This window comes from Denticeps clupeoides, chromosome 1, assembly GCF_900700375.1.
Source record: "Denticeps clupeoides chromosome 1, fDenClu1.1, whole genome shotgun sequence".
Lineage (NCBI taxonomy): Eukaryota > Metazoa > Chordata > Actinopteri > Clupeiformes > Denticipitidae > Denticeps > Denticeps clupeoides.
Window position 1 is genome coordinate 19,523,233 of NC_041707.1, and position 20,898 is coordinate 19,544,130.

At 42.3% G+C, this 20,898-nt stretch overlaps 1 protein-coding gene across 1 annotated transcript in view; it reads right to left on the bottom strand.

Moving 5' to 3' along the window:
* zanl (zonadhesin, like) overlaps positions 1 to 20,898 on the bottom strand; it is a 46,681-nt gene that overhangs the window by 11,486 nt on the left and 14,297 nt on the right. The window contains exons 17-72 of the mRNA XM_028996143.1: positions 20,703 to 20,844; positions 20,310 to 20,509; positions 20,025 to 20,163; positions 19,818 to 19,904; positions 19,466 to 19,659; positions 19,232 to 19,373; positions 18,885 to 19,129; positions 18,617 to 18,765; positions 18,353 to 18,481; positions 18,122 to 18,260; positions 17,882 to 18,023; positions 17,249 to 17,448; positions 16,970 to 17,108; positions 15,844 to 16,088; positions 15,575 to 15,723; positions 15,310 to 15,438; positions 15,077 to 15,215; positions 14,837 to 14,978; positions 14,442 to 14,641; positions 14,160 to 14,298; positions 13,953 to 14,039; positions 13,635 to 13,828; positions 13,402 to 13,543; positions 13,035 to 13,279; positions 12,770 to 12,918; positions 12,505 to 12,633; positions 12,272 to 12,410; positions 12,032 to 12,173; positions 11,639 to 11,838; positions 11,358 to 11,496; positions 10,199 to 10,443; positions 9,931 to 10,079; positions 9,667 to 9,795; positions 9,434 to 9,572; positions 9,255 to 9,335; positions 8,798 to 8,997; positions 8,102 to 8,247; positions 7,732 to 7,925; positions 7,497 to 7,638; positions 6,955 to 7,199; positions 6,407 to 6,555; positions 6,183 to 6,311; positions 5,961 to 6,099; positions 5,740 to 5,881; positions 5,357 to 5,553; positions 4,514 to 4,652; positions 4,272 to 4,388; positions 3,936 to 4,060; positions 3,342 to 3,487; positions 3,042 to 3,185; positions 2,542 to 2,649; positions 2,297 to 2,466; positions 1,464 to 1,666; positions 927 to 1,068; positions 552 to 799; positions 219 to 396 (exon numbers count right to left, since the gene is read on the bottom strand). Of these exons, the coding sequence (XP_028851976.1) occupies positions 219 to 396; positions 552 to 799; positions 927 to 1,068; positions 1,464 to 1,666; positions 2,297 to 2,466; positions 2,542 to 2,649; positions 3,042 to 3,185; positions 3,342 to 3,487; positions 3,936 to 4,060; positions 4,272 to 4,388; positions 4,514 to 4,652; positions 5,357 to 5,553; positions 5,740 to 5,881; positions 5,961 to 6,099; positions 6,183 to 6,311; positions 6,407 to 6,555; positions 6,955 to 7,199; positions 7,497 to 7,638; positions 7,732 to 7,925; positions 8,102 to 8,247; positions 8,798 to 8,997; positions 9,255 to 9,335; positions 9,434 to 9,572; positions 9,667 to 9,795; positions 9,931 to 10,079; positions 10,199 to 10,443; positions 11,358 to 11,496; positions 11,639 to 11,838; positions 12,032 to 12,173; positions 12,272 to 12,410; positions 12,505 to 12,633; positions 12,770 to 12,918; positions 13,035 to 13,279; positions 13,402 to 13,543; positions 13,635 to 13,828; positions 13,953 to 14,039; positions 14,160 to 14,298; positions 14,442 to 14,641; positions 14,837 to 14,978; positions 15,077 to 15,215; positions 15,310 to 15,438; positions 15,575 to 15,723; positions 15,844 to 16,088; positions 16,970 to 17,108; positions 17,249 to 17,448; positions 17,882 to 18,023; positions 18,122 to 18,260; positions 18,353 to 18,481; positions 18,617 to 18,765; positions 18,885 to 19,129; positions 19,232 to 19,373; positions 19,466 to 19,659; positions 19,818 to 19,904; positions 20,025 to 20,163; positions 20,310 to 20,509; positions 20,703 to 20,844 (8,902 nt within the window). The remainder of the gene's footprint in view (positions 1 to 218; positions 397 to 551; positions 800 to 926; positions 1,069 to 1,463; positions 1,667 to 2,296; positions 2,467 to 2,541; positions 2,650 to 3,041; positions 3,186 to 3,341; positions 3,488 to 3,935; positions 4,061 to 4,271; positions 4,389 to 4,513; positions 4,653 to 5,356; positions 5,554 to 5,739; positions 5,882 to 5,960; positions 6,100 to 6,182; positions 6,312 to 6,406; positions 6,556 to 6,954; positions 7,200 to 7,496; positions 7,639 to 7,731; positions 7,926 to 8,101; positions 8,248 to 8,797; positions 8,998 to 9,254; positions 9,336 to 9,433; positions 9,573 to 9,666; positions 9,796 to 9,930; positions 10,080 to 10,198; positions 10,444 to 11,357; positions 11,497 to 11,638; positions 11,839 to 12,031; positions 12,174 to 12,271; positions 12,411 to 12,504; positions 12,634 to 12,769; positions 12,919 to 13,034; positions 13,280 to 13,401; positions 13,544 to 13,634; positions 13,829 to 13,952; positions 14,040 to 14,159; positions 14,299 to 14,441; positions 14,642 to 14,836; positions 14,979 to 15,076; positions 15,216 to 15,309; positions 15,439 to 15,574; positions 15,724 to 15,843; positions 16,089 to 16,969; positions 17,109 to 17,248; positions 17,449 to 17,881; positions 18,024 to 18,121; positions 18,261 to 18,352; positions 18,482 to 18,616; positions 18,766 to 18,884; positions 19,130 to 19,231; positions 19,374 to 19,465; positions 19,660 to 19,817; positions 19,905 to 20,024; positions 20,164 to 20,309; positions 20,510 to 20,702; positions 20,845 to 20,898) is intronic.

A 20,898-nucleotide genomic window follows, 5' to 3' on the forward strand; every position in this document is an offset into this window, starting at 1 on the left:
TAATTAGCTCCGATTGTCAAGATAAAAAAAGGAAAACGCATTCCTAATGAACAGAAATTGATTCCACTGCACCAATTTAATGTAATTGTTTGTTTCAGTTATTAATCATAAAGATGAGCTTTCTATGATGCCAAAGTCTGAGGTTTTAAAGGGTTAAATCATCCATCAGAAGTATAGCCTGGGCCTCTGTAAATCATGTGTTTATCTAGATCTCTCACCACAAAGTCCACACAGGTGGCCACTGTAAGAAGAGGGCAGGGTAACGTCAGCATGGTGGTTGCCATCAAATCTCACACGCAGACCAAAGTCAGTCTCCAACACCACAAATTTTCCACTCAGGGAGATTTTGACACCCCTCGTTGGATTGACTGGCGTAGTGACCAAAACACCATTCACCTATGATGATATATCAATAAAATATGATGTTATGTTACACACTATATAAAGATTTTTTAAGATTTCTTTGCTGCAATATTTAAATATGTATCTAAGATCTATCCAATACAATTATTTTGATAATTTAATATTAAAGGACTGTCTAAGCTCCTTACCATGGCTCTACGGCCTTTGCCCAGAGTGACCTCCTGACCATAGACGTTGATGACTACGGCTCGGACATAGGTCACTTGCTTATTGCTGCCCCTATGCTCATTCTGTGTGTCCACAGTGAAGTACGGCAGGCCGGATGTCTCATTGCAGGGTTTGGTTACGGTGTAGGAACAGGAGCCCATGAAGTGATGGATCTGCTTGTCGAACGTTGTGTAGTGGGGGTCTCCAGACACCGTGCATATTGCTTTATCTACAGCACAGATGGGGAGAAAGGAGTGTGGAAAGTGTAGGTTTGCATATATTGGAACTTAGCTTGATAGAATTCAGTTGAATATCCCCAAAATGTGTGTGTGTGTGTGTGTGTGTGTTGGTCTTACCTAGCGGCAGGCAGCCATATTCTCCATCCTGCAGCTGGCATTTCTCAGTTGGGGCGCAGGAGGTGTTGTAACATTTAATGACTCCGCCTGGTGTGCACATGCATTGCTGAGTGCAGCCCTCCAGATACCAGCTCTCATTCACCTGAGGGCAGGATCCCAATTGTGAATCAGGACAACAGAGCTCACACCCCACTGCCATTCCAATACAGTCATCGGTTATAAACCTTAAACTAAAATCCACAGCTCTCATTCATGCAGTCTGGAGCCCTACAGTAACTAATACATGTGACATGTGTACAAGTTATACACATTTATGATGGAAAAACAGTATGGAAACGTAGCGATATGGGCAAAACTCTGTATATTTGTAATATATATGTAGATGTAGTCCAGAAAGTTGAATCTAAAGGAAGAAGCAGTGGCAAGTGCTCTGCTAAGGTGACTATTGCAAACTGTGGCCAGCTTTGAGCATCACTCAGTTCTTCCTCACTCTTGATTCCATTAGAATTCCTTTTCAGGTTACTTTTGCAGACTCACAGGATGGTAGGAGCCCTGAGGGTCGATGCATCCGCAGTCTTTGACTGGAACACAACGATCATCGCTCAGCACAAAACCCGGATTGCACTGACATCCCTCCACACACTCTTCAGCACAGCCTGGTGGTCCGCTGATGCCGAGACACGTCTCCGGGCAGGTGCTAACACACATGGAATAATGGCTGTTGGGCGGGCAAGCCAGTGCTGCAGACACAGAAGAGGGTTATTCAATAAATTTAACTATATGTTGTGTGTTCACCTGTTACATTAGTGTATATGTGTGTGTTTGTGTGTACAATTGTATATGGACATTCATATTTGCCAGTTCAAAGCTAAAGTGAGATTATGAGATAGGAGATTAAATGTATGTCATTTCAATGTCAGTGTGCAGGTTTAATTTGTAAAGCAGATAAAATCAGCAACAATGTTTTTATCTGGAAATAGCAGATAAGAGACAAGGTCAACTTGAGCACCTAAAATGTCTTCAGTGTTTCTGAGGACACGAAAGTTTCTCCAGTAGTTTAATTTGGCTATTTTCTGCTCACTCTAAATGATGGCAATAAGAGAATAGTGGTTTTTATTTGTTTTGAATTAGTAAACGGGTAAAATTTTGAATGTTTTATTTGCATATCTGACCAATTAACAGCAGAAATGACTGAAATAAATACAAACACTTATAGCTGTTAGGAAAAAGCAATACAGAGCTGAAAGTTCCTTTGTTATTTGGCTTTGACATTATGAAGAAGGTTACAACCTTAACCTTAAAGTTGCTGTGTGGTGCATATTTGAGTGTATGGACATGTGTCTGGCCAAGAGTGTGTGAGAGAGACTTACGGCAGAAGTCTGGCTTCCTCCACTGGTGCACTGTTGCTCCTGCACTCAGACAAGCATCAGTGTAGGCCTGCAGCTGGTCACACAGCGCCTGCTGCAGCCCCTCATACTGACACATGTCATACACACAGCTCTGGAAGAATGGCCGTGGGTCCACCACATTTATGCAGTCTCTGTGTAGTGAAGAGAGGGCCATGAAGATGCACCATAAAACTGCAATGCATGACTCATTGAAAAATAATACTCACCTAAAAGGGCCTTTCGTGTCATTGATTTTCCCGCAGTTCTCTGGGTTAGAGACAACCGCCTCCAGTTCTGGTTTGCAGGGAGGGTCTGGAGTGACATCTGGCTTGCAGCTGTCAAAAATGTTAACAGTCAATTATTCACTTTGAACAGCATCTCCATATATAAACTGCTGCTTTACGAACACTATTTACCCATCATACACACCCTACTTTACAGCATAGTTGTACATTTATATGTCTTTATATCTAGTATATAGATTGGCTGTTGGTAGTAGCTTTGTGGGTTAGACGCTCGCCTATGAACCAGAAGAGCACAAAGTCTGAGCAAGACACTTAACCCTTGTAACTACTGATTGTAAGTCGCTACGGATAAAGGCATCTGCTAAATGCTGTAAATGTTCATGATTTTGTATTGCAAACCCTAGGACTATAGAAAAATGTTTGGAGAAGTTTGTAATTTTCTGGTTGAGAGTTTTAATTAATAATGTGCTTGATGGCCTTACGTCTCATCCTCATCCTCTTCAGTCTGCCAGCTGTTTGCGAACTGATCCGAGCTTCCGGCCTGCGAGCCATCTGGCATGATGAAGTCATTGCCAGGAATACCATCGTAGTCCCCACACAGGCCACACATCTGGTCATGGTAAGTACTGGGAGACAGAGAGGACAGAAAAAAATGGAGGAATAAGTACAGAGGTAGAGAATAACAGAGTGCTGGAGATAACGGAACATAAATGAATTACTGGCTAATGAAATAAACACAATACATTGCTTGAAAATATCACAGCCCTTTTCTGGTGCCCTACCTGGGCACGGTGATTTGAGCATAGTGGTTGCCATCCCAGCGCACTTTGAGACCAAAGGGGGTCTGGAGGGTGATGTACTGTCCAGCCAGGGAAAGAGACATGAGTGGCGAGGGCGTGTGAGGCAGGGCCACTCGTTGCCCATTCACCTGAAAGGCAAAATGAAGAGGGACAGACAACATGAACAAAATAAATCGAGGGGATTAATATAAGATAAAACAGCAGGCATTCTCGGAAAGCAAGAAATAAAGAATCAGAAGAACAAAGAATAGAAATATGAGGACAGACTGGTTGACTCAGATATTAACAGAGCAATCAAATGAAATGAGAGGATCAGAGTTTGTAAAGCTCCTGTAATTTTGACTAATCCTGAGACTTAAAAGTAGAGGCCATTGGTGTACAGGGTTTAAGACTATAGCCCAGCTGTTTATGTGCATTTTCTGTTCGGCATCTTCTGCCACGTCAGTGCATGGGAACAATTCCACTTGACGTCCGGTTAATAGTGGTTAATATGCATTATGCTTTTGTTCTACCTAAAAAGTGGTCAGTAAGTGTGTGCATTTACACGCAAACAAACAAAAAAGTATTTCTGCTGACCAGTGTCCTTTTGTTCTTCATCATCGTAACAGTTATCCCGTCAACAGTCACATAAAGCTTCCTGAGGTAGGAGAGTCCTGCGATGCCTCTCTCCTCATTCTTCCCTTCCACTGAGAACCAGGGGCCTAAGCAGTCAAAAATTGTTTACATCATGTAAGAAAGGATACAACCTGACATTTGAAATGCCACCATGTCATTGTTTTTTAACTGATGAAGATCCAAAGTTTCTTCTTTCTTCACAATTGACAGGATTAGTCATGGGTAGAAGTAGAGTGGAGCTCATTATTAACATTTCATAGCTGACCACTAACATGAACCCAACAACGTTCATCTCACCAGTGGTGTTTTTGCAGGAACGTGCCAGAGTGTAGGTGCAGGTGCCCATGAAGGAGAAGAATCGGCCATCAAAGGTGGAATAGTGAGGATCTCCAGAGATGGTACAGTCCTCAAATCCTGGAATTGCAGATGAGCAGTCAGTGTTGTTTTATTCTTCGTTTGAAACATTAAGCATTACAGGAACACACATACACATTCACACCGGCTTTGAAAACTTGATATAAGATGAGAAGAAGACTCACCAACAGGGTAGCATCCCACAATGCCTCCCTGTATCCCACACATCTGTAGGTTGGAGCAGCCAGCTGGTTTGCAGACAACATTTGGGGAGGTGCATGCGCACTTCAGCTCACAGTCTTTAGTGTAGAACTCCTCGCCATGCTGGTGACACATGAAATCATATATTTTTATAAGAAGTTTTAAGTCATGTACAGTTGTCTGTATTTATGTTTTTTTATTAATTGTAAAAGAGGCTCAGATGGGAGTAATGGGCAATGATCTAGTCATTTTACATAAAATAACTTAAAAGCTTAACTTGAATCTAGATGCACCTGATTTATGCTAGCTGAGCGGCTTTGGAAAAAAGACACATCCAGATGTAGACACGCCTTGAAAACACTGCAAGCTTTTATGCAGGAAAATAAAACTGCTTTGCTGTCTGTCTCCATTGTTACGTGGGGAATGCCTCGAGGACGGCCAAGAATAGTTCAGTCCCCACAGAGTAAATAAACAAAATGCAGCAGCATTAATTGTGTTGATGTCTTTTTAAAGCAATGATTAAAATTATATTTTTGACAGCTTGTAGTATTTTCACATGCATTATTTCCAAAATAATGCTTTTAGCTAAATAGCGTAACAAAACTACACTGCTCACATTCTCACCAGTCCTATTTTACAAATGTGGCAACATGTATTTTGAGCGCCGATAAGAGATTAGATGTATATATACCAGTGGGTAGTATAAGTCATGTCTTCTATTATTATGCATTGGGGCCATCGGGAAATTGTATTTCCTGATAAGGTGACGAGACAATGAAGACAATGATTTTAACTTCATTTGGAAGGCAAAAAGAAAATTCCCTCACTTCAAAGTATTGCCCGTTGAATTCACAGCCACATATTTCATTCTTGACGCACTTTCCAGCACTGAGAACGTATCCAGGGTCACACACACACCCCTCTGAACATGGCCCATCACACTGTCCAGGCAGAGGAGCAGTACAGGATGGCTGGCATCGTGGGGCACAGGACTCATAATGACTATTGGGGGGGCATTTCAGAGCTGTTGGGAAACATAATTTTTTTTGCTTTAATTGTTCATTTTATAATGTATGTAAATATAGAATTTAAATACACTTTATAATATATATATATACACACACACACATACACACACACACACACACACATATATATGTTGTGTTGTAGTTGTAATTTTGCATTGGTAGTCAGGATTAAAGGAACTCACGGCAGAATGTGCTGTTCCTCCATGGCCCGATGGTAACTCCACGGTCCTGGCATGCACTCACATAGGCCTCTATGGCCTCACACAATGCAGATGGAAGTCCATCCAATTCACACAGATCAAACATGCAGTCCTTGAAATAACTCTAGAGAAGCAAAGAGCCCTGTAAGGTACATAATATCTTTACTTTAAAGTATACTCCATGTGACACCCAAATATCTTACATTGGGGTTGACTCTTGGGTGACAAACTGCAAAAGGTCCTGAGCTTTCCAGAAGGATTCCACAGTAGTCAGGAGACTCATATTTTTCTTGTTCAGCATCTGTGCAGCCTGGAAGGATCTCTTCTGGATTCTTGTTGCAACTGGAGGCCACCAGAAACATGTGTTTGCAAATATGTTTTATGTAGATGTGTAGATGTTTGTGTGTGTTTTCCACTCGTCTCACTCTGGGTCGGTGTTCCAGCTGTTTCCAAACTCATTTGGGCTGGTGACCAGTACTCCAGAGGGAGTACGGAAGTCATCATTAGCATTTCCATTGTAGTCTCCACACAGACCACATAATTTGTCTTTATAGCTACAAAACAAACCACATAAAACCATAAACCATTAATAAAAAATTTCTGCCTAACAAACCCTGTTAATGACCATAATTATTTTCATTCAACTCACTCAGCCAGCACTTTGATGTCCATGTAGTGGTTTCCATCATAGCGAACTGTCACTCCAAAATCCATTTCCACTGTGTAGTGAGTGCCAGACTTATACACAGACACACCAGGAGCCGGGCTCAAAGGTAAGTTTACATTCGTTCCATTAACCTGGGTGAATGAAATGGGCAAGAGCAATATAAAACTCTCCAATTTTTATGTTAATTTTAGTAACATTTACATGGGGTGGCAATAATTGTGGAAGTCACTGTAAATAATCGTTGAGAAAATGTAATGATCATTGATGTATAACAAAAGCAAAACCAAATCTAAAGCATTGTAAATAGTGGAAGAATAAAATACAGAAAGATGATGTGAAAGGTGTTCTGACAGGCTGACAGTACAACTAATTAGAATCTGATCATTTACAATGGTGATTACAATCTCGCAATCACCATTCTAAATTAAAGAGCTGAAAACACAATGGCAGCATAACAACACAGTAGCATGTCCAGAATAACAAACTAAAGATAAGAGAAGACATTACGTTTGTGTTTGTCACTCACTTACCTGGACAGTTCCTCCTTTCAAGAGTGACACCTTCTCGACATGAACATAGACATGCACGGCTGCCACGTAGCTGATTTTGTGGTTGTTATAACGGTTCTCATTGTCTACATAAACCTCATAGTGCGGCACACCAGTAGAGTTGCAGGGCTTTGACATCAGGTAGCTGCAGTTACCCATGAAATCATAACGCCGGTTATCAAAGGTGCTGTAGTGGGGGTCGCTAGTCGCAAAGCAGGTGGAGGTGCCTGTGGTTGCATATGAAGGAATTTTTCTATGAGAACTTAAATATTTGAAAACCACAATTTGGTTTCTTTCTTAGGACTTCTATACTGTATACAAGAAAACATGGTACTGATATAAAATTTTTTTGGTCTTAAGAGTTAATGCAAACATTATTTTTGATAATCAAAACTATTTTTGAATAGGGCTTGTCCAAATTCTTTCCTGTTACTGCAAGCCAAGATTAGCATAGAACGAGTTAAAAATAGAATTGGCCAAAAAATTATCCAGACATGATTGTGCTTAGGGTGGTCCTACAGTACCTTTAGGGTAACATCCCGCCACTCCATTGACCTCGCGACACTCCTCTGTGGGAGTACAGCTGTTATCAACACAGTTGACGGTGTAGTTTCCTGCACAGCGACACAACTTTGAGCAGCCATCCCCAAATATGATCTCTCCAGGCTATAAGATAAAAGACATATTAAAAAAAAACAATTGTTTTGCAGCGGTTTGTTGATTTGGCTCCAAAAAACCCAGACCCTGACCACACTGTACCTCATAATAGTTGTTTTCATTGTCAAAGCAGCCACACTGGTCTACAGGAACGCAGCGACTGCCACGGAACAGAAACCCGGGTTTGCAAAAGCAACCACTAATGCAGGACCCGCTGCAGTTAGTTGAAGGCTCCCTACAGCTAGGAATGCAGGCTGGACCACACTCAATATACTCAGCATTCGGAGGGCACTTCACTGAATAGGGACAGGGCAGAAGATGTTAAATCTTTAATGATGATGCCGCTAAAACAATTGTCTTTCACTTTAGATTTAGATATAGATTTAGTTATTGCACTCAACTGCCTTAACCATTGATGCACACTGAACTCACCTGGTGGCTCTGGTGTTGTTGGTTTTGGAGTAGTTGGGACAGGTGTTGTTGGCTTGGGAGTTGATGGCCTCGGTGTTGTTGGCTCTGGTTTTGTTGGTTTTGGAGTAGTTGGGACAGGTGATGTTGGCTTGGGAGTTGATGGCCTCGGTGTTGTTGGCTTTGGTGTTGTGGGTTTTGGTGTTGTAGCTGTACATTACATTACGTGTATTTATTACTGGGTGTTTATTACTGGGATATCAAGCAGTTATCAAATTTCACATTTAAATCATTCACATTTACCTACTCTAGAAACACAAGAAACAACAGTATCCTCTGGTAAACCCTAGACCCTTTAATCAGTAGCTGTATCAATGAGAGAGTTTAACCTAGTAAACTATAATATGAGACAGTTAAAAACATCTATTTATTTTGAGGTATCTGTATGTTGTTAAGCATTTCTGAAAAAAAGCACCCACCAACAGGATAGCAGCCCACGAGTCCTCCTTGTACCCCACAGACCATTGAGGGGGGACACACTGCAGCACTACAGCTAACAAATGGGGGGTCGCACTTGCACTTCAGCTCACAGTCTTTAGTGTAGAACTCCTCCCCAGGCTGAAATGATAAAACAAATGTATTAGCCTATCTAAAGGAAACTGAGTTAGACATAAATGAAGGATATAGTTCAGTTTGTATCTGAAGAATTTTAATGCTTTTGAGTGGATTTGAAGACACATGAACCACCAGTGTAATTTACCTGATAGTATTGTCCATTGGTGTGTTTACAACCACACAGGTCATTTCTGACACACTTGCCAGCACTGAGAACATATCCAGGGTCACACACACACCCCTCTGAACACGGCCCATCACACTGTCCAGGCACAGAATTGGCACAGGAGGGCGGGCAGCGAGGGGCACAGGATTCATAATGACTGTTGGGGGGGCAGGTGAGAGCTGTGTGGAGGGGCAACAAAGAGAACATCCAGTTTGTTATTAGATAGTTCACTACAGTTATCAATATAATGTCAATAATATATACTTTTTTTTAATATTGATGTTTTATATGATATATTTAGGATGGTTGTTGCAGTTGTATTCTGTACGGGACAAATGATCTAATGAGTTTCCTTAGAAGTTAAAAGTCACTCACGACAGAATGTGCTGTTCCTCCATGGCCCGATGACAACCCCACGGTCCTGACACGCACTCACATAGGCCTCTATGGCCTCGCACAAGGCAGACGGGAGACCATCCAGCTCACACAGATCAAACATGCAGTCCTTAAAATATGTCTACAACACAGAAAGGCACAACGCATGTATTTTTATAAAGTCACTTATGCCAACACATAAACATTCTGTAAATTTGAAAATGAACAAACTTAAATTACATTGGGGTTGACTCTGGGGTGACAAACTGCAAAAGGTCCCTTGCTGTCCAGTAGGATTCCACAGTAAGCAGGAGCCTCGTATTTATCCTGCTCCTCATCTGTGCAGCCTGGGAGGATGTCGCCTGGCTGCTTGTTGCAACTGAAGGTAAAAGGAAACTTTTGTTAAACTCTTTTTTTGCTATGATTGTATAGCCATCAGAATAATTAGAAGTATATTTACAGTAATATCTTACTCTGGGTTGGTGTTCCAGCTGTTCCCAAAGTCATTAGGGTTGGTGACCAGTTCACCAGAGGGGACACGGAAGTCGTCATTGCCATTCCCATTGTAATCTCCGCACAGGCCGCATAGCCTGTCCTTATAACTATGGGAAACACACAAGGAATCTTAGTTTTTAGTAAGACACAGCCTCATGGGAAACCCATTCCCACAGGGGGTTGTTGTGATGGGGTTGAAGGATCAACAAGTAAAGTGAACATACAACAGTCATACGACTCACTCTGTGGTGACTTTAATATCCATGTAGTGGTTTCCATCATAGCGGACAGTCACGCCAAAATCCATAGCCACTGTGTAGTGAGTCCCAGACTTGAAGACAGACACACCAGGAGCTGGACTCAAGGGCACGTTCACATTGATACCATTGACCTGGAATAGGAGAAAAACAATCTAAAATATCTGAACAGATTACACATATTTTACAATCCTGGACACAAAAACTCTGAATGTTTTACAGTTTTTTTAGTGAATTGTATAAACTGACTTACCTGTACAATACCCTCTTTCAGGATGGACACCTTCACTCCCTGAACATGAACATGAACAGCTGCCACGTAGCTGATTCTGGGATTGTTGTGACGGTTCTCATTGTCCACATAGACCTCATAGTAGGACACACCAGTAGAATTGCAGGGCTTTGACATCAGGTAGGTGCAGTTACCCATAAAGTCATAGTAACGCTTGTCAAATGTGCTGTAGTGAGGGTCGCCCGAGGCAACACAGTCAGATGTGCCTGTAGATGAACAGAATAGCAAAATATCAAATGTCAGATATGCCAAGCAAGTTATTTCGACAAAAAACATTCAGCACAGAATAGAAATGAATAATGACAAGCATTTGGATAAAATATCAAACCTTTAGGATAACAGCCAGACACTCCATTGACCTCTCGACACTCCTCTGTTGGGCTACAGGAGTTGTCCACACAGTTCAGAGTGTAGTTTCCTGCACAGCGACACAATTTGGAGCAGCCGTCCCCAAACACAATCTGTCCAGGCTGTAAAGATAATTAACATCAATTATAAAAAAAATATTATCTATACATCTACTCAGGACAGAAACAGAAATTGACACTATCAGTCACTAACTTCATAGTAGTTGTTGTCGTCATCCAGGCATCCACACTGGTCGATGGGCACACAGCGCTGACCTCGGAAAACAAAACCTGGTTTGCAGAAGCAGCCAGTAATGCAGGGACCAGTGCAGTTAGTAGAGGGCTTCTCACAGCTGGGAACACAAGACGGGCCGCACTCAATGTACTCAGCATTGGGAGGGCATTTGTCTGTGTAGAGAAAGAGAAAAACAAGGACATGTGTTTACTGGAAACAAGGCGTACTTCAACTATAAAGAAAATTTAAAACAAATACATTTGTGTCTGTTAATATTAATTAACATATTATCTATCTTAATGTACAATATGTAATATGTGGTCCACCTCACCTGGTGTAGTTGGTCCAGGTGTAGTTGGTTTGGGTGTAGTTGGACTGGGAGTTGTAGGTTTTGGAGTTGTTGGTTTAGGTGTTGTTGCTGAGTAATAGTAAACAGATCTTTAGTGCAATATGAACTTGTATTGTAATTTAGTGAAGAAATGACAGAATGTATTGTTCGTATCGTCGATAGGTATCGACCTGTTATTTTTTTACTCACCTATGGGGTAGCAGCCCACTATTCCTCCCTGTACTCCACACTCCAGTGAGGGCGGACATTCAGTAGCACTGCAGGAAACAAATGGGGGGTCGCACTTGCACTTCAGCTCACAGTCTTTAGTGTAGAACTCCTCACCAGGCTGAAATGATAAAACAAATGTATTAGCCTATCTAAAAGAAACTGAGTTAGATGTAAATGAAGGATATAGTTCACTTTGTATCTGAAGAATTGTAATGCTTTTGAGTGGATTTGAAGACACATGAAACACCAGTGTAATTTACCTGATAGTATTGTCCATTGGTGTGTTTACAACCACACAGGTCATTTCTGACACACTTGCCAGCACTGAGAACATATCCAGGGTCACACACACACCCCTCTGAACACGGCCCATCACACTGTCCAGGCACATGATTGGCACAGGAGGGCGGGCAGCGAGGGGCACAGGACTCATAATGACTGTTGGGGGGGCAGGTGAGAGCTGTGTGGAGGGGCAACAAAGAGAACATCTGGTTTGTTATTAGATAGTTCACTACAGTTATCAATATAATGTCAATAATAGATACTTTTTTTAATATTGATGTTTTATATGATATTTTTAGGATGGTTGTTGCAGTTGTATTCTGTATGGGACAAATGATCCAATGAGTTTCCTTAGAAGTTAAGTCACTCACGACAGAATGTGCTGTTCCTCCATGGCCCGATGACAACCCCACGGTCCTGACACGCACTCACATAGGCCTCTATGGCCTCGCACAAGGCAGACGGGAGACCATCCAGCTCACACAGATCAAACATGCAGTCCTTAAAATATGTCTACAACACAGAAAGGCACAACACATGTATTTTTATAAAGTCACTTATACCAACACATTAACATTCAGTAAATTTGAAAAGGAACAAACTTAAATTACATTGGGGTTGACTCTGGGGTGACAAACTGCAAAAGGTCCCTTGCTGTCCAGTAGGATTCCACAGTAAGCAGGAGCCTCGTATTTATCCTGCTCCTCATCTGTGCAGCCTGGGAGGATGTCGCCTGGCTGCTTGTTGCAACTGAAGGTAAAAGGAAACTTTTGTTAAACTCTTTTCTAGCTATGATTGTATAGCCATCAGAATAATTAGAAGTATATTTACAGTAATATCTTACTCTGGGTTGGTGTTCCAGCTGTTCCCAAAGTCATTAGGGTTGGTGACCAGTTCACCAGAGGGGACACGGAAGTCGTCATTGCCATTCCCATTGTAATCTCCGCACAGGCCGCATAGCCTGTCCTTATAACTATGGGAAACACACAAGGAATCTTAGTTTTTAGGAAGACACAGCCTCATGGGAAACCCATTCCCACAGGGGGTTGTTGGTGATGGGGTTGAAGGATCAACAAGTAAAGTGAACATACAACAGTCATACGACTCACTCTGTGGTGACTTTAATATCCATGTAGTGGTTTCCATCATAGCGGACAGTCACGCCAAAATCCATAGCCACTGTGTAGTGAGTCCCAGACTTGAAGACAGACACACCAGGAGCTGGACTCAAGGGCAAGTTCACATTGATACCATTGACCTGGAATAGGAGAAAAACAATCTAAAATATCTGAACAGATTACACATATTTTACAAATCCAGACTCAGAATGTATTACAGGTTTTTCGTTTTACTGAATTGTATTAACTGAATTACCTGTACAATACCCTCTTTCAGGATGGACACCTTCACTCCCTGAACATGAACATGAACAGCTGCCACGTAGCTGATTCTGGGATTGTTGTGACGGTTCTCATTGTCCACATAGACCTCATAGTAGGACACACCAGTAGAATTGCAGGGCTTTGACATCAGGTAGGTGCAGTTACCCATAAAGTCATAGTAACGCTTGTCAAATGTGCTGTAGTGAGGGTCGCCCGAGGCAACACAGTCAGATGTGCCTGTAGATGAACAGAATAGCAAAATATCAAATGTCAGATATGCCAAGCAAGTTATTTCGACAAAAAACATTCAGCACAGAATAGAAATGAGTAATGACAAGCATTTGGATAAAATATCAAACCTTTAGGATAACAGCCAGACACTCCATTGACCTCTCGACACTCCTCTGTTGGGCTACAGGAGTTGTCCACACAGTTCAGAGTGTAGTTTCCTGCACAGCGACACAATTTGGAGCAGCCGTCCCCAAACACAATCTGTCCAGGCTGTAAAGATAATTAACAACAATTATAAAAAAATTATCATCTATACATCTACTCAGGACAGACACAGAAATTGACACTATCAGTCACTAACTTCATAGTAGTTGTTGTCGTCATCCAGGCATCCACACTGGTCGATGGGCACACAGCGCTGACCTCGGAAAACAAAACCTGGTTTGCAGAAGCACCCAGTAATGCAGGGACCAGTGCAGTTAGTAGAGGGCTTCTCACAGCTGGGAACACAAGATGGGCCGCACTCAATGTACTCAGCATTGGGAGGGCATTTGTCTGTGTAGAGAAAGAGAAAAACAAGGACATGTGTTTACTGGAAACAAGTGCATTTGTGTCTGTTAATATTAATTAACATATTATCTATCTTAATGTACAATATGTAATTTGTGGTCCACCTCACCTGGTGTAGTTGGTCCAGGTGTAGTTGGTTTGGGTGTAGTTGGACTGGGAGTTGTAGGTTTTGGAGTTGTTGGTTTAGGTGTTGTTGCTGAGTAATAGTAAACAGATCTTTAGTGCAGTATGAACTTGTATTGTAATTTAGTAAAGAAATGACAGAATGTATTGTTCGTATCGTCGATAGGTATCGACCTGTTATTTTTTTACTCACCTATGGGGTAGCAGCCCACTATTCCTCCCTGTACTCCACACTCCAGTGAGGGGGGACATTCAGTAGCACTGCAGGAGACAAATGGGGGGTCGCACTTGCACTTCAGCTCACAGTCTTTAGTGTAGAATTCCTCACCAGGCTGAAATGATAAAACAAATGTATTAGCCTATCTAAAAGAAAAGTGAGTTTGACATAAATGAAGGATATAGTTCACTTTGTATCTGAAAAATTTTAATGCTTTTGAGTGGATTTGAAGACACATGAAACACCAGTGTAATTTACCTGATAGTATTGTCCATTGGTGTGTTTACAACCACACAGGTCATTTCTGACACACTTGCCAGCACTGAGAACATATCCAGGGTCACACACACACCCCTCTGAACACGGCCCATCACACTGTCCAGGCACATGATTGGCACAGGAGGGCGGGCAGCGAGGGGCACAGGATTCATAATGACTGTTGGGGGGGCAGGTGAGAGCTGTGTGGAGGGGCAACAAAGAGAACATCCAGTTTGTTATTAGATAGTTCACTACAGTTATCAATATAATGTCAATAATATATACTTTTTTTAATATTGATGTTTTATATGATATTTTTAGGATGGTTGTTGCAGTTGTATTCTGTACGGGACAAATGATCCAATGAGTTTCCTTAGAAGTTAAACGTCACTCACGACAGAATGTGCTGTTCCTCCATGGCCCGATGACAACCCCACGGTCCTGACACGCACTCACATAGGCCTCTATGGCCTCGCACAAGGCAGACGGGAGACCATCCAGCTCACACAGATCAAACATGCAGTCCTTAAAATATGTCTACAACACAGAAAGGCACAACGCATGTATTTTTATAAAGTCACTTATGCCAACACATAAACATTCAGTATATTTGAAAATGAACAAACTTAAATTACATTGGGGTTGACTCTGGGGTGACAAACTGCAAAAGGTCCCTTGCTGTCCAGTAGGATTCCACAGTAAGCAGGAGCCTCGTATTTATCCTGCTCCTCATCTGTGCAGCCTGGGAGGATGTCGCCTGGCTGCTTGTTGCAACTGAAGGTAAAAGGAAACTTTTGTTAAACTCTTTTCTAGCTATGATTGTATAGCCATCAGAATAATTAGAAGTATATTTACAGTAATATCTTACTCTGGGTTGGTGTTCCAGCTGTTCCCAAAGTCATTAGGGTTGGTGACCAGTTCACCAGAGGGGACACGGAAGTCGTCATTGCCATTCCCATTGTAATCTCCGCACAGGCCGCATAGCCTGTCCTTATAACTATGGGAAACACACAAGGAATCTTAGTTTTCAGTAAGACACAGCCTCATGGGAAACCCATTCCCACAGGGGGTTGTTGGTGATGGGGTTGAAGGATCAACAAGTAAAGTGAACATACAACAGTCATACGACTCACTCTGTGGTGACTTTAATATCCATGTAGTGGTTTCCATCATAGCGGACAGTCACGCCAAAATCCATAGCCACTGTGTAGTGAGTCCCAGACTTGAAGACAGACACACCAGGAGCTGGACTCAAGGGCAAGTTCACATTGATACCATTGACCTGGAATAGGAGAAAAACAATCTAAAATATCTGAACAGATTACACATATGTTACAATCCTGGACACAAAAACTCTGAATGTTTTACAGTTTTTTTTAGTGAATTGTATTAACTGACTTACCTGTACAATACCCTCTTTCAGGATGGACACCTTCACTCCCTGAACATGAACATGAACAGCTGCCACGTAGCTGATTCTGGGATTGTTGTGACGATTCTCATTGTCCACATAGACCTCATAGTAGGACACACCAGTAGAATTGCAGGGCTTTGACATCAGGTAGGTGCAGTTACCCATAAAGTCATAGTAACGCTTGTCAAATGTGCTGTAGTGAGGGTCGCCCGAGGCAACACAGTCAGATGTGCCTGTAGATGAACAGAATAGCAAAATATCAAATGTCAGATATGCCAAGCAAGTTATTTCGACAAAAGACATTCAGCACAGAACAGAAATGAGTAATGACAAGCATTTGGATAAAATATCAAACCTTTAGGATAACAGCCGGACACTCCATTGACCTCTCGACACTCCTCTGTTGGGCTACAGGAGTTGTCCACACAGTTCAGAGTGTAGTTTCCTGCACAGCGACACAATTTGGAGCAGCCGTCCCCAAACACAATCTGTCCAGGCTGTAAAGATAATTAACAACAATTATAAAAAAAAATATTATCTATACATCTACTCAGGACAGACACAGAAATTGACACTATCAGTCACTAACTTCATAGTAGTTGTTGTCGTCATCCAGGCATCCACACTGGTCGATGGGCACACAGCGCTGACCTCGGAAAACAAAACCTGGTTTGCAGAAGCAGCCAGTAATGCAGGGACCAGTGCAGTTAGTAGAGGGCTTCTCACAGCTGGGAACACAAGACGGGCCGCACTCAATGTACTCAGCATTGGGAGGACATTTGTCTGTGTAGAGAAAGAGAAAAATAAGGACATGTGTTTACTGGAAACAAGTGCATTTGTGTCTGTTAATATTAATTAACATATTATCTATCTTAAGGTACAATATGTAATATGTGGTCCACCTCACCTGGTGTAGTTGGTCCAGGTGTAGTTGGTTTGGGTGTAGTTGGACTGGGAGTTGTAGGTTTTGGAGTTGTTGGTTTAGGTGTTGTTGCTGAGTAATAGTAAACAGATCTTTAGTGCAGTATGAACTTGTATTGTAATTTAGTAAAGAAATGACAGAATGTATTGTTCGTATCGTCGATAGGTATCGACCTGTTATTTTTTTACTCACCTATGGGGTAGCAGCCCACTATTCCTCCCTGTACTCCACACTCCAGTGAGGGCGGACATTCAGTAGCACTGCAGGAGACAAATGGGGGGTCGCACTTGCACTTCAGCTCACAGTCTTTAGTGTAGAACTCCTCACCAGGCTGAAATGATAAAACAAATGTATTAGCCTATCTAAAGGAAACAGTTAGATGCAAATGAAGGATATAGTTCACTTTGTATCTGAAGCTTTTTAATGCTTTTGAATGGATTTGAAGACACATGAACCACCAGTGTAATTTACCTGATAGTATTGTCCATTGGTGTGTTTACAACCACACAGGTCATTTCTGACACACTTGCCAGCACTGAGAACATATCCAGGGTCACACACACACCCCTCTGAACACGGCCCATCACACTGTCCAGGCACAGAATTGGCACAGGAGGGCGGGCAGCGAGGGGCACAGGACTCATAATGACTGTTGGGGGGGCACGTGAGAGCTGTGTGGAGGGGCAACAAAGAGAACATCCGGTTTGTTTTTAAAAGTGAAGTGATTGTCACACGTGATACACAGCACACGGTGCACACAGTGAAATTTGTCCTCTGCATTTAACCCATCACCCTGAGTGAGCAGTGGGCAGCCATGACAAGGGCCCGGGGAGTAGTGTGTGGGGACGGTGCTTTGCTCAGTGGCACCTCAGTGGCACCTTGGCGGCTCGGGATTCGAACCGGCAACCTTCTGATTACGGGGCCGCTTCCTTAACCGCTAAGCCACCACTGCCCCAGTTACCTACAGTTACCAATATAATGTCAACTATATAATATTTTTTAATATTGATGTTTTATATGATATATTTAGGATTGTTTTTGCAGTTGTATTCTGTACGGGACAAATGATTTAATGAGTTTCCTTAGAAGTTAAAAGTCACTCACGACAGAATGTGCTGTTCCTCCATGGCCCGATGACAACCCCACGGTCCTGACATGCACTCACATAGGCCTCTATGGCCTCGCACAAGGCAGACGGGAGACCATCCAGCTCACACAGATCAAACATGCAGTCCTTAAAATATGTCTACAACACAGAAAGGCACAACGCATGTATTTTTATAAAGTCACTTATGCCAACACATAAACATTCAGTATATTTGAAAATGAACAAACTTAAATTACATTGGGGTTGACTCTGGGGTGACAAACTGCAAAAGGTCCCTTGCTGTCCAGTAGGATTCCACAGTAAGCAGGAGCCTCGTATTTATCCTGCTCCTCATCTGTGCAGCCTGGGAGGATGTCGCCTGGCTGCTTGTTGCAACTGAAGGTAAAAGGAAACTTTGTTAAACTCTTTCTAGCTATGATTGTATAGCCATCAGAATAATTAGAAGTATATTTACAGTAATATCTTACTCTGGGTTGGTGTTCCAGCTGTTCCCAAAGTCATTAGGGTTGGTGACCAGTTCACCAGAGGGGACACGGAAGTCGTCATTGCCATTCCCATTGTAATCTCCGCACAGGCCGCATAGCCTGTCCTTATAACTATGGGAAACACACAAGGAATCTTAGTTTTCAGTAAGACACAGCCTCATGGGAAACCCATTCCCACAGGGGGTTGTTGTGATGGGGTTGAAGGATCAACAAGTAAAGTGAACATACAACAGTCATACGACTCACTCTGTGGTGACTTTAATATCCATGTAGTGGTTTCCATCATAGCGGACAGTCACGCCAAAATCCATAGCCACTGTGTAGTGAGTCCCAGACTTGAAGACAGACACACCAGGAGCTGGACTCAAGGGCACGTTCACATTGATACCATTGACCTGGAATAGGAGAAAAACAATCTAAAATATCTGAACAGATTACACATATTTTACAATCCTGGACACAAAAACTCTGAATGTTTTACAGTTTTTTTAGTGAATTGTATAAACTGACTTACCTGTACAATACCCTCTTTCAGGATGGACACCTTCACTCCCTGAACATGAACATGAACAGCTGCCACGTAGCTGATTCTGGGATTGTTGTGACGGTTCTCATTGTCCACATAGACCTCATAGTAGGACACACCAGTAGAATTGCAGGGCTTTGACATCAGGTAGGTGCAGTTACCCATAAAGTCATAGTAACGCTTGTCAAACGTGCTGTAGTGAGGGTCGCCCGAGGCAACACAGTCAGATGTGTCTGTTCGGAAAATGACATGATGGACAATTATGATGAGTTATGACATGAAACTCACATAATTACTTTATGTCATGTGTTTGACTTGCTCATCTGTCTAGTTACCTTTAGGGTAACAGCCTAAAATCCCATTGACCTCTCGACACTCTTCAGTGGTACCGCAGGAGTTGTCCACACAGTTCAGAGTGTAGTTTCCTGCACAGCGACACAGTTTGGAGCAGCCGTCCCCAAACACAATCTGTCCAGGCTGTAAAGATAATTAACAACAATTATAAAAAAAAATATTATCTATACATCTACTCAGGACAGACACAGAAATTGACACTATCAGTCACTAACTTCATAGTAGTTGTTGTCATCATCCAGGCATCCACACTGGTCGATGGGCACACAGCGCTGACCTCGGAAAACAAAACCTGGTTTGCAGAAGCAGCCAGTAATGCAGGGACCAGTGCAGTTAGTAGAGGGCTTCTCACAGCTGGGAACACAAGACGGGCCGCACTCAATGTACTCAGCATTGGGAGGGCATTTGTCTGTGTAGAGAAAGAGAAAAATAAGGACATGTGTTTACTGGAAACAAGGCGTACTTCAACTATAAAGAAAATTTTAAACAAATACATTTGTGTCTGTTAATATTAATTAACATATTATCTATCTTTATGTACAATATGTAATATGTGGTCCACCTCACCTGGTGTAGTTGGTCCAGGTGTAGTTGGTTTGGGTGTAGTTGGACTGGGAGTTGTAGGTTTTGGAGTTGTTGGTTTAGGTGTTGTTGCTGAGTAATAGTAAACAGATCTTTAGTGCAGTATGAACTTGTATTGTAATTTAGTAAAGAAATGACAGAATGTATCGTTCGTATCGTCGATAGGTATCGACCTTTTATTTTTTTACTCACCTATGGGGTAGCAGCCCACTATTCCTCCCTGTACTCCACACTCCAGTGAGGGGGGACATTCAGTAGCACTGCAGGAGACAAATGGGGGGTCGCACTTGCACTTCAGCTCACAGTCTTTAGTGTAGAACTCCTCACCAGGCTGAAATGATAAAACCCCCCAAAAAATGAGCCTATCTAAAAGAAACTGAGTTACATGTAAATGAAGGATATATTTCACTTTGTATCTGAAGCTTTTTAATGCTTTTGAGTGGATTTGAAGACACATGAAACACCAGTGTAATTTACCTGATAGTATTGTCCATTGGTGTGTTTACAACCACACAGGTCATTTCTGACACACTTGCCAGCACTGAGAACATATCCAGGGTCACACACACACCCCTCTGAACACGGCCCATCACACTGTCCAGGCACATGATTGGCACAGGAGGGCGGGCAGCGAGGGGCACAGGACTCATAATGACTGTTGGGGGGGCAGGTGAGAGCTGTGTGGAGGGGCAACAAAGAGAACATCCAGTTTGTTATTAGATAGTTCACTACAGTTATCAATATAATGTCAATAATAGATACTTTTTTTAATATTGATGTTTTATATGATACTTTTAGGATGGTTTTTGAAGTTGTATTCTGTATGGGACAAATGATCTAATGAGTTTCCTTAGAAGTTAAGTCACTCACGACAGAATGTGCTGTTCCTCCATGGCCCGATGACAACCCCACGGTCCTGACACGCACTCACATAGGCCTCTATGGCCTCACACAAGGCAGACGGGAGACCATCCAGCTCACACAGATCAAACATGCAGTCCTTAAAATATGTCTACAACACAGAAAGGCACAACACATGTATTTTTATAAAGTCACTTATGCCAAC